The 20,110-nt window shown below is 53.5% G+C and overlaps 1 protein-coding gene and 1 long non-coding RNA gene across 6 annotated transcripts in view; one reads left to right on the top strand and one right to left on the bottom strand.

Annotated features, from left to right (window-relative positions):
• ZBTB16 (zinc finger and BTB domain containing 16) overlaps positions 1-20,110 on the top strand; it is a 170,985-nt gene that overhangs the window by 73,148 nt on the left and 77,727 nt on the right. For all 5 annotated transcript variants that reach the window (XM_031030237.2, XM_031030238.2, XM_006735359.3 and 2 more), the window contains exon 3: positions 4,530-4,627. In XM_031030237.2, the coding sequence (XP_030886097.1) occupies positions 4,530-4,627 (98 nt within the window). The remainder of the gene's footprint in view (positions 1-4,529; positions 4,628-20,110) is intronic.
• LOC145716312 (uncharacterized) lies at positions 624-3,427 on the bottom strand. Its single transcript, XR_014138924.1, has 2 exons — positions 3,075-3,427; positions 624-1,438 (listed from the first exon to the last, which is right to left on the bottom strand). It is a non-coding gene; the product is annotated as an uncharacterized LOC145716312 (long non-coding RNA).

Below are 20,110 nucleotides of genomic sequence, written 5' to 3'. Positions count from 1 at the left end.
GCTTGATGCATCTTGCTAGCTCAGTTTGACTAGCGAGGGTTGTGTGGTTGGGATTCAGTGAGAAGGAACGTGTCTTTCTCTCAAGTTACTTGTTAAAAGGTTCAGATTTGCTTAGTTCTAATTTCTCATAGTGATTCAGCTCCCTTGAGAAAATAGCTAGAAACCTGCTAAAGGTTAATTTTTTCTTTGTCTTTTTGGACATAATTGAAAATCTGTTCCGTTCATGGTGGGTTTAGCCAGTGGGCCAGTGGGGGCCTGTGGGACAGCGGTACTGCTGGGGGGGTGGTGGGGGGTGCAGGGAACCTGAGCCCACTTCCCAGGAGTGTGTAGCGGGGACCTGATGGGACCTCCAGCAAGCCTAGAATGGGGGTGCCCGGGCCATGCCGGAACTGGGTTACTTTTAAGACGCTGTCCAGCAACGTTGCTGCTTCTCAGAGAAGGGGGTGTGAAAACCAAGGGAGTTGTGCCCTGTGGAGCTGGGCGACCTCAGATGGCCATGAGCAGCTAGACCTCGCAAACAGACAAGACCAGACTGGGAAGTTATGCGCGTGTGCTGATGAAGACGGAGGTGGACAGGATTTCCATTTTATTTACTTATTTTTATTTATTTATTTATTTATTAATTATTTATAAGATTTTATTTATTTGACAGAGACACAGCGAGAGAGGGAACGCAAGCAGGGGGAGTGGGAGAGGGAGAAGCAGGCTTCCCGTGGAGCAGGGAGCCCGATGCAGGGCTTGATCCCAGGACCCTGGGATCATGACCTGAGCCGAAGGCAGACGTTTAACAACTGAGCCACCCAGGCGCCCCTAGAATTTCCATTTTAAAAAACAATCCATGGCATAACATCGTGGGAGCGGCAGTGGGGGGCTGTGGTCTGCAGAACAGAGAGACCGTGAGTTCATACAAATGTACACTTTTGCTTGGAAACCAGTTGGAAGTCTGTGTCCTCGCTGGTCATTCTGCAGACAGTGCTGTAGCGAGTCTGTTTGTAGCCAAGTCTCTTGAACGCACTCAGATTCTTCTCCGTCATTTCCTCTTCCTGCGAGTTGGAAGCGTCCACCTTTCCACATCCATCCCTTGGTGTTCTGAATTACCGGTAACAGAGGACAGGAGCCAAGCCGTGCTGGGCGCTACTCAACTCCTAGGCTTGTGAGGTGCTCCCTTTTTCTCTTCTGAACTTGGTGAGCATCGCCTGTGTCTCTCTGCCAGTGGGGTAGGACCTCTGTCCTTGTACTGCGTGTGGATCATGTGGATGCCACACACCCCCTTTGCAACCTGTGCGGGGCACTGAGTTAGTGGGGTCAGGTACAGGGCAGGGTCCTTACCCCAACGATCAGACAAGATAGGACATCTGTGTCTTTGAAGGCTGGGAAATATGTGGCAGCAGAGTGGTTCCAAAGAAAGGCTATTGATGGGTTCCAGAAGTTTCTTTCCCTGAAAGATAGACCACAAGTGAGTAAAGGAGTAAACTCAGGTCGTCTGGCTTAGAAGGTTTTAAAATGAGTAGATTTCTGGGCTTGGGTGTCAGTTTTTGCTTGGGCTGTCTTCGCCTGACTACCTTGGCATCACGGAACATCACACAGTGGAACATGGCTCCGAGAGAATAATAGTGCCCCATAGGGGAATTCCTTGGAAGCTAGGTAAAAGGATAAAACGTAGGTTCCGTAAGGGACCAGAACCTTAGAAATCACCCACATCACTTTATACATGAAAAAAATGCGGAGAGATTGTTATAGCATGATTTGTCCAAGGTGATAAAACAAGTTAATGGCCAAGTCAGGCTGAGAATCTGGGTCTTCTGGCTGCTCGCCTGGCATTGTTCCCCATACCCTGTTACCCCTGTAGTAAAGGGCAAGACCTTTCACACCATGCTGATCCAGTGGGCCAAGAAAGCCACTTTCACCATTTGCCAGGCAAATCCATTCACATTCAGAAAAAAGGCAGTATGGTTACCCAGAAAGTGTTCATTGGGGTCTGGATGGAGAGATTTGGTCTAGAACCTTCAGGGAGAGGAGATGGAAGTCCAAGGGTGTGGTTGGGGATACTTATCCTGGTGGTAGCTGCTGATGCCGGAAGACTGGTCACCCCAGTGTCCTTCTGCTGTTAGTCCTCCTGTCAGCCACCCCCCTCCCCCCCAAGAGGTGGGCTTCCCTGGAAGCTAAGAAATCACTAGGGAAGAAAAGATGAACGTGAATGAGGTGGAAGCCCATCACTGCCACCCACCACGCCTGACCATGAATGCATACAAGAGGCTCCCCTGCCGACCCGTTTGTGAGGGGAGCTTTTGCTGCTTCACAGAACATCTCTTAGAAAAGCAAACATCTGGGGCGCCTGGGTGGCTCAGATGGTTAAGCGTCTGCCTTCAGCTCAGGTCATGATCCCAGGGTCCTGGGATCGAGCCCCGCATCGGGCTCCTGGCTCAGCCGGGAGTCTGCTTCTCCCTCTCCCTCTGCCTCTCCCACTGCTCACGCTCTCTCTCTCTCTGTATCTCTGTGTCTCAAATGAATAAATAAAATCTTAAAAAAAAAAAAAAAAAAAGAAAAGCAAACATCTGCCACGCCTGGGTAAGTGACAGGAAGACTGTCTACATGTGTGGACATGCACACGTACACACTCAGTTGCCTGGGCGCATGTCTCAAAGCATGGATTGCCCAGAATGTTCTCAGGACATGTCCCGGTGTCCAGCATTGTGAAATATATTTGGAGTTAAGAATGTTCAGTTAAAATGTTCTGTGCTGTTACTATTTTTCAATTGGGTTGGATCAGCCATGGCCAGGAGTGAGATAATATGGGGGTGGGGTGCCCCTACAGTGTCAGGGATGAGGGTGTGTATGTGAGTGTGAGTGTGTGTGTGTGTGTGTGTGTGTGTGTGTGTGTGTGATTGAGAAATTATTTGTTGCCTTTGGCAAGGAGGTAAGGGAAAAGCGAGCAAACAAAACAGCATGATTGAGAAAGAGTTCCGTGAAGGGGCCTGGGCGTGTGGACACGGCATGCGGTCTTCAAGCCACTGTGGCCCATAGACTGTGGCACTCGGGAGGCTCACCTGGGGGCCCGCATGGTTCTGACTTACCACTGGGTTCTCATTTGGGGATTTGGAAGGTGGTGGCAGCGGGTGGCTTGGTGTAGTTGTGGTGACCTGGGCTCCGAGGCTCAGATCTGGGTGCTGCTGGCTTGAATGTAGAGTACTTCCTCTCCGCACTCAGGGTTTTATCAGCATCCGTACCAGCCGCCCTCCAAACTTCTACTGTGGTCTCAGCCCATCACCGTCTGATCGCAATAGGTTGGTGCTCTAAGGGAGCCTTGTAGGCTCTACTCCATGCCCTACTGTCATCAGCTCCTATCTCTGGCTGCCGTTGCCTGCCCTGTTCCTCGGGGCAGGGCGCAGAGACAGGGGTGGAGATGGATCCTGCATCCGGCAGTGGCAAGTAAGGGCCTGAGAACAGGAGTGTGGGTGGGAAGAAAGTCAGCATTCCCGGCCAGATGGCCCACACGCCAGCCAACAGCTCCGAGCCTCAGCAGCCTGCAGCGCACAGACCATCTTCCCAGCGCCCACCTCTGCGCTAGCCTGCCCACTTCCCTGATCTGACCCAGCTGCACCGCTGGCCTCTGCCAGAGCAGGGGGTCTGGGGGGAAAGGGTCGGAGTTGGGATAAGGGCACAGCTGGGGGCTGGGATTGTGGCCGCTTGTGAGTGGGACCTCTGTCTTCCTGGGGTGATCCTCTGTGTCAAGCCCAGCCCACAGAGTTGCAGATTAGGTGTGCGAAAGTACTTGGAAAGCCTCACATGGCATTTGTAGAATGATGTTACCTGGTTTTCTTGCACTCTTTCTCTCTGTCGGGGCTCAACCTCACGCCAAAAAGCAAGGGAAGACTGAGGCGGGGCCTCGGGGGAAGGGCATGCATGTCGGACACTCACCGTAGTCCTCAGAACATCTGGAGGAGTCCATAAAGCCAACGAGTCCTTCCTAGGTGGTTCAGAACCTACTATGTGCCAGTCACTGCAGTGGGAGCTGGGGACACGAGTCAGGAAGGGACGGGCACGGGCCTCTTGAGTCTGGCGGGGTTCTGGCGGTGTCTTGGGGGAGCTGGGCACGTGCACGGCTGCAGCAGAGTGAGGCCTGATGTGACCGAGGTCAGCAGAGGCCTGGTGGCCTCCACGGATGCTCAGTGCCAACTCACCAGTGACCATCCCGTGCTGCCTCCTTCTGGCCCCGCAGTTGGATCTGGCTTTTTTCCCTTGGTCTCTGTGCCAGTGGGTAATGCAGTAGGAAGTGTCCTGTTCTTTAGCTCTTGGACAAGCCCAGCAGGAGACTCTTCCTTGGCAGCGGTCCGTGGGAAGAGGGGCGCGCTAGGCTGTCTGAGCCTATAGGGATGTGTCCATCAGTGCCCGTCTGCAGCAGCCGTGCCTGCCTTCTCCCTCCCTCCTGCTCACCTGCCGGAGGGGTGGCTGTAGAGCCCCCAGGTGCGGGTGGGCTTGCCTTCCAGCCAGCCAGAGCAGCCCCAAACCATCTTCTCCTCTCCCTACAGGAAGCTGCACAGTGGCATGAAGACGTACGGGTGTGAGCTCTGCGGGAAGCGGTTCCTGGATAGTTTGCGCCTGAGAATGCACTTACTGGCTCATTCAGGTAGGCGATGCTGCCCTGACTGGCCCATCTGAGCGCAGGCAACTGCCTCCGGCCTGCTGTCGCCCCCACTCAGAGCACGGATGTCTCTGCTGCCAGCCGGGGCCTTCGGGCCGCTGCGTCCCATGGATGCTCCCCTCCAGGTTCTTGGAGCAGAGGGCCCATCCTGATGGTGTGACTGTCTGCACCAACCCATCCTCGTGTTCTCTTGGGTTTCCCAGGGCATCGTGGGCACCCAGTGCCCTGTGTGATGGACTTTCCAAAGTAGATGACAGTTCCATCAGCACGACAGTGGTATCATTCGGTTCTCGAGGGCTAATGAATCTGACTCTTGGGTTCTCGTTATACAGGAGCCTTTAATAGATCGAGAAAGGTTGGAACACCGACTAGTTACAGCGTGCTGTTTTTTGCAAGTTAGACTTATCCGTTTCTAGTGGGGTCGGCTCTGTGGCTGCAGGGAGCTACGCCTGTGTTTGGGCAAAGCTGCTCTGCCGCGTGAGGCATGGGAAGTGGACAAGCACCTGACATCTAGCCTGCCCGGGTAATCTTGGTGGAGGGTAGGATACACACCAGGTCTAATGATGCTGCTTTGAGGCGAGGGGGTCACCTGCGTTCAGTTGTAGAGGTCTCCAGACTTCTCTATGGGGCCAGCACTCTCTTCCGATGCCCTTGCCTTTCAGCCTTGGAGTCCTATTTTGAGGGAGAGGTGAGGGCCATCTCCTTATGGTCACATGTTGACCTCCGCTGTCCTGGTCCGCGTGGCCTCCCACGCCTAGCCCTACAGCATCTGTGGAATGCGCGTGGGCTTTGGGGCTGGGCAGGTGTTCAAACCTTGTCTGTATCTGACACTTGGCTGATCTGTCACCCAAACCCCGTTTTCTGCATCAGTGAGGAACAGGTGTTGCCTAGCTAGCCCATATCAGTTTTCTAAAGAATCCGGTGACAGAATGTATGTCACAGGCCTCTGCATACACACCCTGGCATACAGGTGGTGGTCAGGAAATGTTGACTGCCTCTGCTTCACCTTCCTCTTCCCCAGTTCCGCACCTGTGACCCTGAGGCATGTTCCCATCACTTTACTCCAGAAGCTTCTATCTGGCTGGCTGTTTGCCGTCTGCCCTCGCACTGCCCAGACAGTCTTGCAAGTGCTATTTGCCGCTTTTCATGCTTCAGCCCACCACAGTCTTGCTGCAAAGCCTGTGTGACTCTGCGCGGCGTGGGATGCTCTCTCCCTGGCCTTCAGGGTGCCTCCTAAAGTTCCCAAACCTCTTCTTGCTTTCCATCCTTCTCCCTTCCAGGTCTGAGGATTGTGCCCTGTGAGGTGGCTGTCTGTCTCAGCATGTATAATCATCGGTCCCCACACATTTGTTCCATTCCTCCTCCCTGGGGGGTCACCCACTCCCACACATTGTTCCCCTACACCATCCTCATCCTACCCACCTCTCCCACGTTGGCCTGGAGTCCTGAGTCCAGAACCCCCTGTGTCCAGAATCTGCTTGGTACTCATGGACTCCTTTTGTTCAATTTTTAGAACATGCACCTTGTATCTTTTTGCCTCCCTTCAGTTTAGTAGGTCATTTGGGGTTCAGTGTGGGGTTTCAGAGCTGACTGCCAGCCAGCTTGGCCACCCCCCAAGTGCAGAGAGTGGGTCTTGCGTTTTATGTACTCCCTGCTGCGGGCCCCTGTGTGGCCTCTCACTGTGGTGCTGGACACTTCCATGTGGGTAATGCACTTTTCAGCCTGTGGTTAAAGCTCCCTTGCCCACGCCGGAACTTGGACCAGTGAGCATCCTTTCTCCTTACCTGTTCCTTGAGTCCAGCGCTCTAGCCAGACTCAGCTACTTGTTGGTTTGTGCTCTGTGTAGACGGCCACAGCTTGCTTTCCGAGCTCTGTGGCTTTGTTCACCCTAGTCCCTCTGCTTGGAATAACGCTTCCCTAGTCTTGCCAGATTGTCTAAGGGCCCTTATGCAATGCCATCCTTCATCCTTCCCCACCTTCAGCCGGGAGCTGTCATGCCTTCTTCTGGGTGTCCGTATGTCTTTATCTGAAGCTCTCTGGGCACAGTCTTTCCTCTTTGTGCTCTGGTTATTTATGGATGTGCCCCATCTCCCCTACTTGGAGTCAGGGATAGAAATTGGGAAACCTACCTCCTGACCATGTACGTGGTCTTGGGCAAGAAACATAAGCTCTTCTGTATCCTCATCTGTAAGATGGCAGCACTTAACCCTCCCTCAGAGACATTGTGAGGCTCACATCAGACCTTAGCCCTGGGCCTGGCACGTGATTGGCTCTCCGTAAATAGAATTTCCCTCTCGCTTTGTTCCCCTGATAAACTGTAAGCCAGTAGGGCCAGGGTCTGTCCCCGTTATGTGCAGCACATTGCTGGAGTCGGATGAACGAGCGCAGCTGGGGGAGCGTGTCAGGGGAGCTCCAGTCTCCCGCTGGGTCCCTCCTGCAATGGGAATGGCGTAGACTGTTTCCCAGGGGTTCACTGGGGGGCAGCCAGGAGCCCCCGCCCGCCCCCCCGGTCAGTATTGGCTGTGAGTGAGCCAATCTCAGCCGCGGGGGGGGGCGCCAGTGAGAGCGGCAGAGGGGGGCGGCACCACTTGCACATGTGCGGGGGGGCCCAGAGCCCCCAGTTCAGACAAGGTGAGTGGCTTTGCAGCCCCCCTTTGGAGCCAGCTGCTGCCTGAGGACGTGCACTCCCGTCCTGGCTGAGATGCCACTGCGGGGTCCTGTGGTCTCAGTCTGATGCCCCGGCAGTTTTGGGAGCTGGGTCCTGTCTCCCTAGGCGCTCTTCTCCATACCTCTCTTACTCGATACTGACATCTGATTGTGCCGAGTGACTTGCCTCTCTGAAATGCACTTGCCAATGCCCTTGGAAAAGAGGATTTGGTGACGGGGGAGGTGTGAGGGTCATAATCGTGCTTTAATTCACCTTTGCAGGTCGCTCATAGCCTTCTTAGACTCTGATGTTTCAGTTCTGTGCGGCTGCTTTCTGTCTTCCCGCATACCTCTCACCCCTGTGCTGGGATGTCTTGAAAAGAAAATAGCAACAAGGGCTTAGAGAGGCTAGACCACTTCCTGAGCTGTTCGCACCCCCTGAGAAGCAGTGACGGCCCCCAGGGGGGTCGGGGTTGGAGGGCTGGGCCGGCCATGCCAGGCCTTCTCTCGGATGCCAAGGCAGAAGCAGGGTTCTGCACATTCTGACTCCTCTCCCAGGGGCACGATAACAGAACCCTGGGATGTTTTAGAGGAGACCTCGGTGAGATGACGCGAGATTTTCTTGCTGCTGGGTTTTGAAGGCTCCCTGGTGGGAGCCGACAGCAAGCACGGCCCCTGAGGGTGTGCAGTGCTGACCCACTTTACAGACTGTCGCCCAGGGTTGGAGCTGCCCTGTAGAGCCCTAACAGAACAATCGGTGTTCCAGAACCCTGGGGACCTTTTTTTTTTTTTTTTTTTTTAAAGGGGCAGGCCCTGGAGAAGTGAGCCTGGGATCTGGGTGTGGGTCACGATGCCCCTGGCTTCCCCTAAGTGTTGTTGCTGCCCTTGGGCAGGTACATTCCTTCTGTTTTCTACTGCTCGGAGGAGCTGAACGGGTGCTCCCCGCTCACTTCCTTGCTCGGCGAGCTGGCTGCCCCCACCCCCTCTTGGCTGGCGTGGCCTGTGTTTGTTATTGTAGTTCTGGCTTGGGGCCAGGCCTGGCAGGGAGCCAGCCTTGTGGGTACAGTGTGTACAGTGAGTGCTGAGCCAAGTTTGTCATCATACACGATTAATTTTTTTTTTTTTTTTCTCATCTGGTAGGGGTGGGGTGAAGGAGGAGGCAAGACAAGAGTTTCTCGATGCTTGAGAACAGGCCACACTGAATTTGCGGAGATGTTATTTGGGAACGGGTGAAACGCTCTTGCTCGTCCTTCCTTCTGGGCTCGGCCCCCTTTCTCACGTTGTCTTCCTGTCCTCTGCATTTCCCTATCCAAGGAAATCAGCCTGTACGAGGCTGACGATGTGAGGTTTTATTTTCAGTGACTAGAATACTAAATTTACGCTCCTAAATCAGTTTTCATTGTGTTGAAATTGACAATTTGTTTAATTAGAAGTTTGCCCTGTAGGAGGCCCTTCTTGGAGACAATTCTTTCTTTCTCTTCCTCTCTCTCTCTCTCTCTCTCTCTCTCTCTCTCTCGCTCTCTTTTTTTTTCTTTTTTTTAAGACCCTAAATGGTAGTAGTGAATGTTCAGTTTAATTGAAGTTTTTATTTCGATTTGAATGCGTTAACTAATCAAGTGTGTATGAGATAAACCTGATGATAACAATAAGTTTAAATTAACAAACAATAACCTAACTCATTAACTAATGAGATTGATCCGGCTACGCCCTGCATTCTCAGAGGTGGGTTTGGGAAAAGACGTGGTCAGGTGGAAGGGTGACCACCTGAGATGCTTTGCAAAGCTGCTCCTTCTAGAATGAGAACATGGAGTGCAGGATTGTGGCAGTGAGCGGGGCAGGCATCCGAGCCCCTCTGCGTCCTAGGCTCACTCTGACGTCTCCGTCCCCACCCTTTGCAGCCCCATCCCTTGTGGGGATTGGTCCCAAAGCATCTACGACTTGCTGTCTCCTTGTCACTCCTCATTCTCACTTAAGTGGTGATTCCTCGCTCTGGGATGTGCACGCGGAGACCCCAGACCCAGGCGGTGACTCGGGTTGGTTCTGGGATTTGCTGGTGTGAGGTTTCCCATGAGGTAGGATTTCCCACAGCTTGGCTCCAGTACTGGTGGATTAGAAGTGAGCACACCCAGAACGGCTTGCTCCTGTTTTTGACTTGACTCCATGCTATTTAGAGGTTCACATGTTTCTGTGGCCTGCCCCTGTTCTGGGGGTGTCATTCATTTTTGCAGCCAGCACTGAGTGTGCCTCAGGTTCTGTGTACTTAGCCCTGCAGAGAGCTTACAGCATCCCTGCCTTCAAGGAGCTTAACGTCCGGTAGGAGATACTTGATTATAAAGTCATGATCAAAGACAGTATTGTGCACAAAGCACCAGGAAAGAATTCTAGGAGGAACCCCCCGGGGTGGGGGGCGGGGGGAGGGTGTCCCTTCTAGAGGGTGGCAGAACTTAAAATGGCTGCCGAGAATGGACTTTTGGAAGGAACTGGTAGCGGAGAGGCCCAGGCCACACGGCAACATGCGTGGTAGCTGGGGTGTGCAGGCTAGGTCAGGGGAGGGAGGGCAGGCTTTGGAAGGGGAGGGATGAGGCAGGATTGTGGGGGCCTTGAGTACCCCACATTTACCTGCCCAGCACTGGAGAGCCACTGAAGGATTGAACGAGGGAGTGACACTTGGTTATTTTTTTTCCTGGCAAGAAAGGACTGTGGGCTTTTTGATGTACACTAGCCTGGAGTATAGGATTTCTTGGACCCCCTTGGAGAAGCGGTGTGCCTGACGATCTTGGGGCATGGTTGGAGGATAGACAGGCCCATGCCTCTAGCCCTGGTTAGGGGGGCCTTTCTTTGGGAGTCCAGTCCTGCCAGGGGTCGGTCCCCTGTACTCAACCCTCCTGCCTTTCTTCCGGGGCTGGGAGCCGTGGCTGGGAGAAAACTCCCCTGGTACCTGTCTCTTCCCCATATCAGAGCCACCGGGAAGGAATACGGTCTTTGGCTGATGGATTTTCTGATTCCAGCGGCAGCATGGGGTGGCCAGGGCATATCATCGGGGGCCTGGGTCATCCGTCTGGCAGGAAAAGGGCTGGAGGGGTTGGGGCCAGAAACCAGATTAGTTCTTTCATGCTTTCCCCTGTCCTGATCCAGTGGAAGGGAAAGAAGTTATGAGATGTCAAAAATCTATGGATTGTCCTTGTTCCTTTTTTTTTCTTTTTTGGAACACTTAGCTTTGGGGTTCAGGGTCCTTCTTCCTAAAGACGGGGAAGCATGGTAGCTGGGAAGTTCCCTGTGGTGACGAGGCGTGGTCCCCATTCTGAGGATGAGAGAGGCATCTTAGGGTTTAAAGGTGGCCTCTCAGGACCTGCCGCTTGCTTCTGGCACCTCTGAGCACGAGACTGGGGGTTATCCAGGCAGGTCCGACCCATGGCCAGTTCATCCCCTCTCTGCCTCCTCCCCAGTGAATGTCCCAGTCCGTTCTTCAGGTTCACTCCATGCCAGCGGGCTAAACCAGGAGATGACCCAGAAGAAACATCCTTAGGTGCCTTATCTCCCTCAACACGCTGTCAGAGGCCGGCACCGTGGAGGTTTGGGTTCAGAGCACAGGGGCGCAGAGCCAGGAGTGGCTCGGTGGGGGTGGGGTTGGGGGGGGGATGGGACACCTGCCTTCCCTTCGGGCTGCATGGGTGATGGGGTGCAGACAGAGGGGAAGAGGGGAAAAGCAGCTACTTTCCCCAGCTCGCTCCCGAACACTCTGCTCTCTCTCTCTCTCTCTCCCTCCCCCCTCCCTGCTCTGAATTTGGCCTGCTTCCCGAACTTCTTCCCAGAGTGGTGTCGTCACTGGCCCGCCAGCAGGCCTAGATGTTCTGCCAGCATTCCAGAGAGTTTATGATCGCTTGCAGATGTGCCTCCAAGAACACACTGTACCCAAAGCAGAAATTAATGCAGGCTTGACTGCTGTCCAAGCCCATCCACGGGAGAGAGGAGAAAGAAAACAAAAACTGTTTAATGCTGTTTATAAATTATACACTGGCTGATGAAAAATACATTTCTCCCCCGCTCTGCCCCCTTCCTCACCACCCCCCCACCCCCACCCCTTCTCGCGTTCTGCCTCAGGAACCTAAATGGAGACCAGAAGAATATGGTTTTGCTTTTTAGCTCCTGTTTTGGCTGGGATCCGAAACCCTGCTGCTGATTCACAGCCAGAGTATTTTTCCCCTTTACCTGATGAAATATACTGATTTTTCCAGCCCGGATGGGGTGCTTTTGGTTTTGTTGTCTGGGTTTTTTTTTTTTTAACTTTTTTTTTTTTTTTGGCTGGGGTTTGTGTTTATAACCAGTGACAGCACTGGGGGTGAGGCCCCCGGGGCAGGTAAAGCCCCACATCTGTCCACCTCGGGGCTGCTGGGTGTGCGTGCCCGGGCTCCCCAGCCCTGAAGACAGCACGTCGGGCCAGCCCCACAGAGGAAGTGCGCAAAGTTCATTGCAAGTCATTGTATTAAACAGCGTTCTACCACGTCTCTCCCTGCCCTGCACCCACAGACCCTGTGTGAGGAGGGGTTCACATATCCCTCCCCCCCAAATACACATGTCTCTGTCTCCATATGGTGCCTTGCAGGGGTTTGGGAAGCTCGTTGCATCTACCCCTCTGGATCTCAGCCTCTCCCCCTCCGCCCAAGTCCCCCATCCCAATTTATTCTATAAATTCGCTTCCACATTATGTCTATCCATTTACATGGCTTTTGTGTTTTTTAATACTGCTAATGTTTATCATTTGCCCAACAGGCTCGACAGATTTTGCTTCCTGTAGAGCACTGAGGCTTTAGAGCCCCCTCGTTGCTAAGTAGCAGTCTCCCTGTACTGTAATGGGCTGATTTTGTATTCCGTTCAGCGCTGTATCTTATTTTTGTATGCAAGACAAAGTGTTTTGATGGAGGACGATTGCAGCAGTGTCTGGAGGCTGTTTGGAGTTTTATGGGCTGTACAGTACACTGTGTGCTCTCCGAACAGAACACAGGCTGTTGAATTTTGGATTGGATTTGTCATTTCTCCCCCCTCGGAGAGGAGCCTGTCAGATAGAACATTACTTTAAGGGTGGAGGAAAGAAAGTGGAAATTATGTAATAACCTCTCTCTCCCTCTGTGTGTGTGTGTGTGTGTGTGTGTGTCTCTCTCTCTCTCTCTCTGTGTGTGTTTCTCTCAGTCTCTGATTTTTTTTTCCGCTCCCCAGAATAGGGTGGCTTCTCCCCCCACACCCCCTCCCACCACCCTATGATATTGTAGCCAGGCTGGGTGATGCTATTCCTCGGGGGGAAGTGAATGCCCCTCGAGAGGTGGATGCGGGGGGCTCCCTGTCTGTCTCCTGTTTATTCTCCTCCTCTCTCCTTTTCTCTCCCCTGCTTCTTCCGTCCTTCCTAAGTTCGGAGCTGTTTTGCTGGCCGTTGCTTTGGTCTGAGGACGACTAGATGCTGGGGTTGTAGGTGGAGTAGGATGTTGGCGTGGGGTCCACCCCAAGGCAATGCCACTTTCCTATTTCTAGGGCCCTGTCACCTGCCTTTTGCTTGCCAGACGTGCCCCCTGCTGGGCTTTGCGGGCGGAGGGTCACTGCTGTCCTCCATGGCCCTCAGGCCCGGCCCTCTAGCCCCTGGGCCTGGGTGCATTTTGCTGGCCGGCCATTCCCGCTGCACTGCTCCTGACGGTCCTTCTCAGCACCCTCTTCTGGGCTCCCTGTGGTGGCAGGAGGCTGTGTTTCAGTGTGGCTGTCTTCTCTCCTTCCTTGTCCCCCAGTCTCCTCTCACTCCATCTCTTTGTCCCTGTCCTGGCATCTGTGTTGGCCTCAGCCCTGTCCTGATGCTCCTCTGTATTTTCTGTGTCCTTCTTCAGGCTTCATCTTTGTCTCCATCCATCTTGGTTGGTGTCTCTCTTTCTCTCACTCCTCAAAGCTTCTTAACTTGGAAGTTGGGTGGGGTTAGGGTGGGGAACAAAATGTCCCACGGGCCCAGAAGGCCTGGGGAGGACTCCTGAACGAGTTCTCAGAGGGTGCTCCCAGAATCTGGGACCTTGTGGCTCCTGGCCTGGCCTCTCGGGGGGCAGCGTGGGCCTTCTCTGGCTTTGCTTCTGCTCCTCCTGGGTCCCTGGGTGTTTTCTCAAGTTGAGCTGAGCAGGGGCCGCTGGGTGAGCAGGGTTTGGTTTTGCAAGGTCCATATTGGATGTTGTTACTGAGAAGCACGTCTTGCTGGCGCCGTGCTTACGGGGGTCTGTCCCAGGCACCTGGGCGCAGCGCCCGCTGGGCACCCTCACGCATTGGTGACCTGGCGTCGTGCCTGGTCCGCAGAGGGCTTTTGGTAAGTACTCGTGGAGAAAGTAGAGACCGTGTTGCTGACGTGTTCATGTTTCTGGGGCAGATCTGGGTTTGGTGGGGCCTGGGGCTTACACAATGTTGGGAGCCGTCTCTCTGGAGAAGATGAGGGATTTGAAGTGTGAGAACCCGTCCCGGGGAATGGGCTGGTGCCAGGGAGGGGCTGTGGCCTCAGCATTATTTTCGTGCACGTGCTGCCGAAGCGAGCACTCAGCGTTACTCACTTCAGGGAGGACGGGCTTCTTTGATCTGCCGGGAGGAGCTGCTGGTTGAAGACCCCACAGTTGGAGCAGCGGAGTAGGGAGATTCAAATATAAGGCCAAGGAGGGTGACATCTACTCCGTTCTGGGGCCCCGCCCCCCCCCCCCCCGAGCGTGGCAGCCATGGTCACAGTCCTCACGTTTGCATCCCCACAAGGGTCAGGACAGATCCTCCTGCCTTTGGTAAACGGCCTCTGGTCCCAGTGGGCCTGGATTGCGTGTTCTGTGGATTTCATGTTCTCTTCTCGATGAGGCTGGTGCGTGGGGACAGACAGTAAGTCCCACTCACGCAGTGCCACCAGGGAGATCAAAGCACATGATAGCATCCTGGCCTCCAAACCGGCCCTCACCGTCCGTGAAATGACAGGACAACCACTGACAGCCATCTGCTTGGGTCTGTGGCTTTGGTTCTCCTGCTTCCCTGGGCAGTAGAATTGTGTCGCCTGGGGCAGGACGCTGGTTCTGTTTCGGTGCGCACGGGCGCGTGCACGCTTGTGAGTGTGTGTGTGTGTGTGTGTGTCTTGGGAGGAACCATGGGGGTGAGGGGTCCTGGAGGTGATGGGAAGTATACATAAAGGTCTGGGAGTCTCTTCTTTGGAGCTTCCAGACTCATCAGTTCATTAGGGTCAATGGAGAAAGTAGGATGGGATGGTTCCTTGGGAAGGACACTATTTACTCCTGGGAGGGTGCGCAGAAGCTACAGTTAGGTTCCCAGAAATGAGGGGCATTTGTGTGCGTGCGTGCGCGTGCTTGTGGATGGGAGAAAAAAGAGATTGAGAAGAAGCGTTTACAGGAAATACTCAAAATTGTTCCTTTGCTGTGATGGCCCCGCACAGACCATTACCTTGCAGATTTAAAAACTAAATGAGCTCATCATCATATCTAGTGACTTCCACCGACATTCATGCTTGATTGCAAAGCCCGTGTTACCTCTGAATTGGAACTTCAGTGTTTGTTATGAATTCTTGAATGGTGGTGGTGTGTTTCCCCCTCTCGGGTTCAGCCCCAAGCACGTCGATGGCTGTGTGACGGATGGGCATGTTTCTCAACAGGACCCCACTGAGGAACCTTTTCATTTTAAAAATAGCCCCGTGCCCTCTAGGGCTGAGTCTGGAGTTTCTGAGGAATCCGGTGGGCCAGTGAGGGGACGTGGGCTGACTTTGGGAGGGGGCTGACGTTTTGCATTTTTTAATTTAATAATGTGAGTTTCATGTGAATGATTCTGCGTGCCGTGCACTACTCTGCATTTTCATAACTGTCTCTTCCACTTTGGGTAAAGGAAGGGAGGGAAAGAAGTACCAGCAGCGGCATTCTGTGGGCAGAGGAAGAAAACAAGAGAATGGGGCAGAGAACGGGCTAAATTTAAAATTGTAATTGGCTGACTTCCACTGGCTTGCGGGTGTTTTAATGACTCATAATAACTTCATTTAAAACCAGCTGAGCAGAAAATAGATTGGAGAGGAGCCTCGGGCCATTATGGATTTGTTTTTTTTGACAAGCTCGGTTTTGAGCAGCCAGGAAGGCTCTCAGAGAGGGCTTGGCTGTGTTCTCTCTCTCTCTCTCTCTCTCTCTCTCTCTCTCCCTCTCTGAGGGCTGGTGGTCTGCCCGGGAGAGATTGTATAGAAACCAGGGCTGCTTTTTTTTTCACCCTCCCCCCCCTTTTTTTAAGTGATTAAAAATAGATGCCTTGAGGTATTATTTTAGCATCAGTAGAATTTTTTTTTTTTTTTACTTTTGATGTGGTAAATGGAACATAAATAAAATTGTTTTTTGAAATTACTGAATTAATTAGGTAGTAAAGCAACAACAATGCATAAATTTCTTCACTGGTCGCCCTGATCCATATTTGGGGGGCGTTCCCCTTTTTTCCCTGTCCCCTCCTCCTCTCCCCCTCCAGCCCCACCTTCCGGCCCCGTGTGGACCCTCCCTTTGAATGGCAAGGTTCTTTTATCATCCTGGCAACAGCTAAATGATTTTTTTTTTTTTTTAAAGATCTGTAGGATTTTGACAGGGTTAGTGCTGTCCAGCTACCCAGCCAGCTCGAGGAAGCATGAGTTTGGGAATTGCCAGAAAAGGCTCTAACCTGCCTCTAGTCTTTTTAAATAGATCCTGCTCGTTTCCCGAGCTAGGAATGGTGCCAGCCGGCGAGTGCTCCTTTTTCTCTTGTCTTTTCAAAGTCAGCCGGCTCGCTATAGGATGTGTCTGTCTGGGCAGGACAAGAGGCCACCCCCCCATCTGATTGCTCAGAGCCATTTATCTACCTCCTCTTATGGCACCTGTCACCTTCTTTGTGTCATAGCTATTTATTTGCGTGTCCTTTTTTGCCTGCTAGACGCTGAGCTTCTTCAGAACCTGTGATTTATTTCCACATCCCCTTACTACCTAGCAGAGCAACCTGCATGGCGGTTATAACTCAGTCATTTTTTGAATAAACTAACGGGTGAGTAGGTGAGTGTGTGGATCGGTGTCTGGGAGGGAATAGCTCTGAAGCTCCCTCCTCCTTCCTTCCAGGCCTGGGACTCAGCAGTCTGGATGACCAGACCAGGAATGGAGGCAAAACCTTAGTGGTAGCATGCTCTGTTGCATCCCCATGGTCAAACACATTGCAGGCTCTCAGTAAAGATCTGGTGAATAAGTGAATGGTTCAGGATGGTTGGTAGGGACAAGGGAAGGAGAGAAAAGCACGTTACCGAAGGCCTGCTGTGTTTCGGGCACAGTGCTTGGCGCTCTGTATGTCTGAGCTCAGATATCCTGCGTTGACTTTGGAGCGTGGATAGGCTGATTCCGTTTTGCAGGGGAGGACACGAAGGCTTCAAGAGCTGAAGTCACTTGCATCAGGTCAGACAGCCAGGAAGTGGCAGGGCTGGATTTGGAGCCAGGGCTGTCTGCCCCCCCACCCCCACCCCTACTCTTGCTTTTCTAGCACACCACACTCTTGCTTTTCTAGTACACCACACTGCTGTACCTGTTCCAATGCTCACTTTTTGGTGTGTGGGGATAAGCAGGGTCTCAGAGCCTGGGATGCTGAGATGGGGAGAGCCGGGAAGGTTCTGTCCCTGAGGATCCTGGGGGTGGTGTGGGGTGGGGTGGCCCAGTCATTGGCTGCTACTCTCGGCCTTCTACCTGGACCACCAGGAGCAGGTGGGTGGCTTATTAGCCTCTTCCTGCTCTGTTGGAGTCGCATGTTGAGCCGCACTGCCCCTGGGACCATTATTCCTCCCCATTGCCTTATGGGGCTGGGGGTCGGGTGGTTCTAGAAGCATCGCTAGAGAACCCCGGGGGTGAGTGTTTGGCCCTCCTAACCAGGCGAGAACTTGGTCACGTCACGTTCCCAACACCATCCACACGGAGAAGAGGGACAGGACCCGAGAGCTGCCTGGGGTCCCTCCTGCACGACAACCCAACTGGGTGCTGTGCTCCGGCGGGGAGGCCCTCCGGGATGCTGAGTCAGGACTGAAAGGGTCAGCTGACTGGTGCTGCATCCCAGAAATGTGGGGGCTCCGATGGCTTGGGTTGTCACTAGTCCTCAGACTGTGTCTTGGAGTCAGGCATGTCAGGGAGATGGTGGCCTCCCTGACCTTTTGGATTCTGTCTAGTGAAACTAGACCACTTGGCATGAAGCTCGTTACATCTGGTCTTCAACAACCTTATCTTCCCCAGGCCCCCACTGTGGATGCTGGAACCTTCTCTGGGGACGGAAACGTTAACCAAATGGGAACCAGATGCCGAAGGCTAGGCAGTAGAGGAACTCCTCTCACTGTTCTGGGTCACTACACGTGGCTTTCTTTTGGGGGGAATCATTCATGAATGGATTCATCACTTAGCAGTTACCCACTGAGGGCCAGCGGTTAGCAAACCATGGCAGAACAGAGCGGCTGCTGCTGGGGTCCCTACCCTCAAGGGGCTATGGGCCTGACTGAGAAGGTGACGTGAGCCGTCAGCAAGGCGGGGTGTGCTCACCGTCCCCACAAGGGGGGAAAGAGCAAGTTCTGCAGTGTATGGGAGGGAGAGACTCCCAAGGACCAGGGTGATGAGGAATGGCTTCAGGAGGGAGGGCTGTGGGATTTTGATTTCCTGCTGGAATGTCCAGATGGCGCTTCGTGGTGGGCGAGGGGCCTGTTTTTCTGGACAAGATGAAGCAAGAACTTCTACGAGGGAGAGCCAGCCAGGCAGGCACCTCTCCCTTTTCCTCCTCTCCCTCCGCCCCCTTTCTCCTCTCCTTCCTTCTCTGTCCACAGCAGTCTTGAGGAGGTCTAGAGCCTAGTTTCTTGTACTTGAGAATCCTCAGGGTTCTAAGGATGTTATGACTGTCCTTGAGCTGCGGATTGAGAAATCTTGCGTTAAAAATGAGAAGCTGACACCTCAGGTGGTCCCGCCATTTTGAGGTATCCACAGAACAGACACAAATATGCAAGTGAGGTTCGGATTGGACACAGATCCATAGTATTCTGTATTTCTCTCACGACAGTAGAGGAACCCCTTTAAGATAGGCTGTGAGTGCCCAGGGCTCCCCCGAAGCCTGGGTTGAGGACATATAGCCTAAAGGGCTGTGCTTTGGTAGGGATGAGGTCAGAGGCTTGGCTGCCCTCAAGGGAAGTGAAGGAACACGGAGGACCAGCACCCCAGCAGCCTACCTTATGCCTTTCTTGAAGGTGGCAGGAGCTGTCCCCATAGGTGGGAAGCCAGTGGGGGAGAGAGGTGGGTGCTCCTTTAGTTGGACCCTCTCCAGGATTCAACCTGACAAAGAGGTCTCTTCTAGACATTCCCCCTGTAGTTAACATGTTCCCTCCCCCTCCCCCCAACCATCCCATTTTGATTGGAATTCTTCCACTTGCCAGGGAAAGGGAAAAGGAAAAAAAAAGCAAGTTCTAAACTTTCCATTAGGTAGTTGGGTTAAGAAGTCTTCTGGGGTAGTTGGATTAAGCCCCGGCATCTCTCACTGACTATTACGAACTAATTGAGCACCAGGAGCTCATTGGCGGCTGCAATGAGTATTTTGTTGGAGTAATTATGCAAGGCCACAGTCATTTTCAGTAACAAGGTAACTCCAGGTAAGGAGAGAATTCCCTGAAACTTTTGATTTGCTGGAGTCTTCCTCAGTTGCCTTCATTAACATGAGCCGAGGACAGACAAAGGCCCAGAGACCAGATCTATCGGGAGGCTGCTATCCATCAGGGATTTCTGTCTGACTGGCCCAGATCTCATGGTCCCTCTTTTGGGGCCTGATGGGAACAACCCAGTACATCTGGGAGAGCCCTGCTGGGTCAATTTTGCATTGATTGAGATTTGGGGGTCCAGAGTCAGATGCTCTGAAATAGAAGATGGTGAGGGACAGATGCAGGCTTTGGAAGTCTGGGGACAGCTGACCAGGGGGCAAAGGAGAGTCACGGCCAGCGTCTTTATCAGTGACCTACGTGCTGAGAGCAAGACCTGACAGCAAGCAAGAAGGCCCCAATGGTACCTTCTCTCTCTCTCTCCCCGTCTCTCTCGGGGTCTGTGTGTCGTGGGTGGGTGGGGTGTGGGCCTGTGTAAATGGGACCGGCGCAACTCCTGGGTCAGGGGCGGGGTGCTGTCTTTCTTTTCCCAGAGGATTCCTTTTTTTTTGAGAGCGAGAGCACGTGTGCATGGGGTTGAGGGGTAGGCGGGGCAGAGGGAGAGAGAATCTTAAGCAGGCTCCACAACTGGTATGGAACTGGACGCGGGGCTTGATCTCACAACCCTGAGATCATGACCTGAGCTGAAATCAAAAGAGTCTGGGTGCTTGACTGACTGCATCCCCCAGGCGCCCCCTCACCCCCTGCAGAGGATTCTTTATGGTAGAACTTTCTTACACATGCTGCCCTCCCAGCACACCTCACCCTCAGCCAGAACCTTCATCAGGAGGTAGGAGCCTGAATCTGCCATCCACAAGTCCTGGGCTGAGTGAGCTGGGAGGGGGCCTCTCAGTGCCCTTTGGTGGGGCTGCTGAGGCCTGGCCAAGCTGAACGTGTCCTCTGGGTGGCCCTGCCGAGCTTCTGGCCTGCTGCTCATCAGCGTTGAATCATGCCCCTCAGAGCACGGCATGTAACTGTCCTTCCAGATCTGGCCCCTGGCCCCCGGGGGTGGGGGGGGCAGACAGAGTCACTGTCACCAGAGTACTCCATCTTTCTGACACTAAGGGCCCGTGTGGCTTTCTCCCCTCACTTCTGAGCCCCAAACAGCCTAGGATTCTGCTCTGGAG

This window comes from Leptonychotes weddellii, chromosome 11, assembly GCF_054177405.1.
Source record: "Leptonychotes weddellii isolate Sample4059 chromosome 11, ASM5417740v2, whole genome shotgun sequence".
In the NCBI taxonomy this organism is placed as follows: domain Eukaryota; kingdom Metazoa; phylum Chordata; class Mammalia; order Carnivora; family Phocidae; genus Leptonychotes; species Leptonychotes weddellii.
This window is presented reverse-complemented; position numbering and strand designations above follow the sequence as displayed.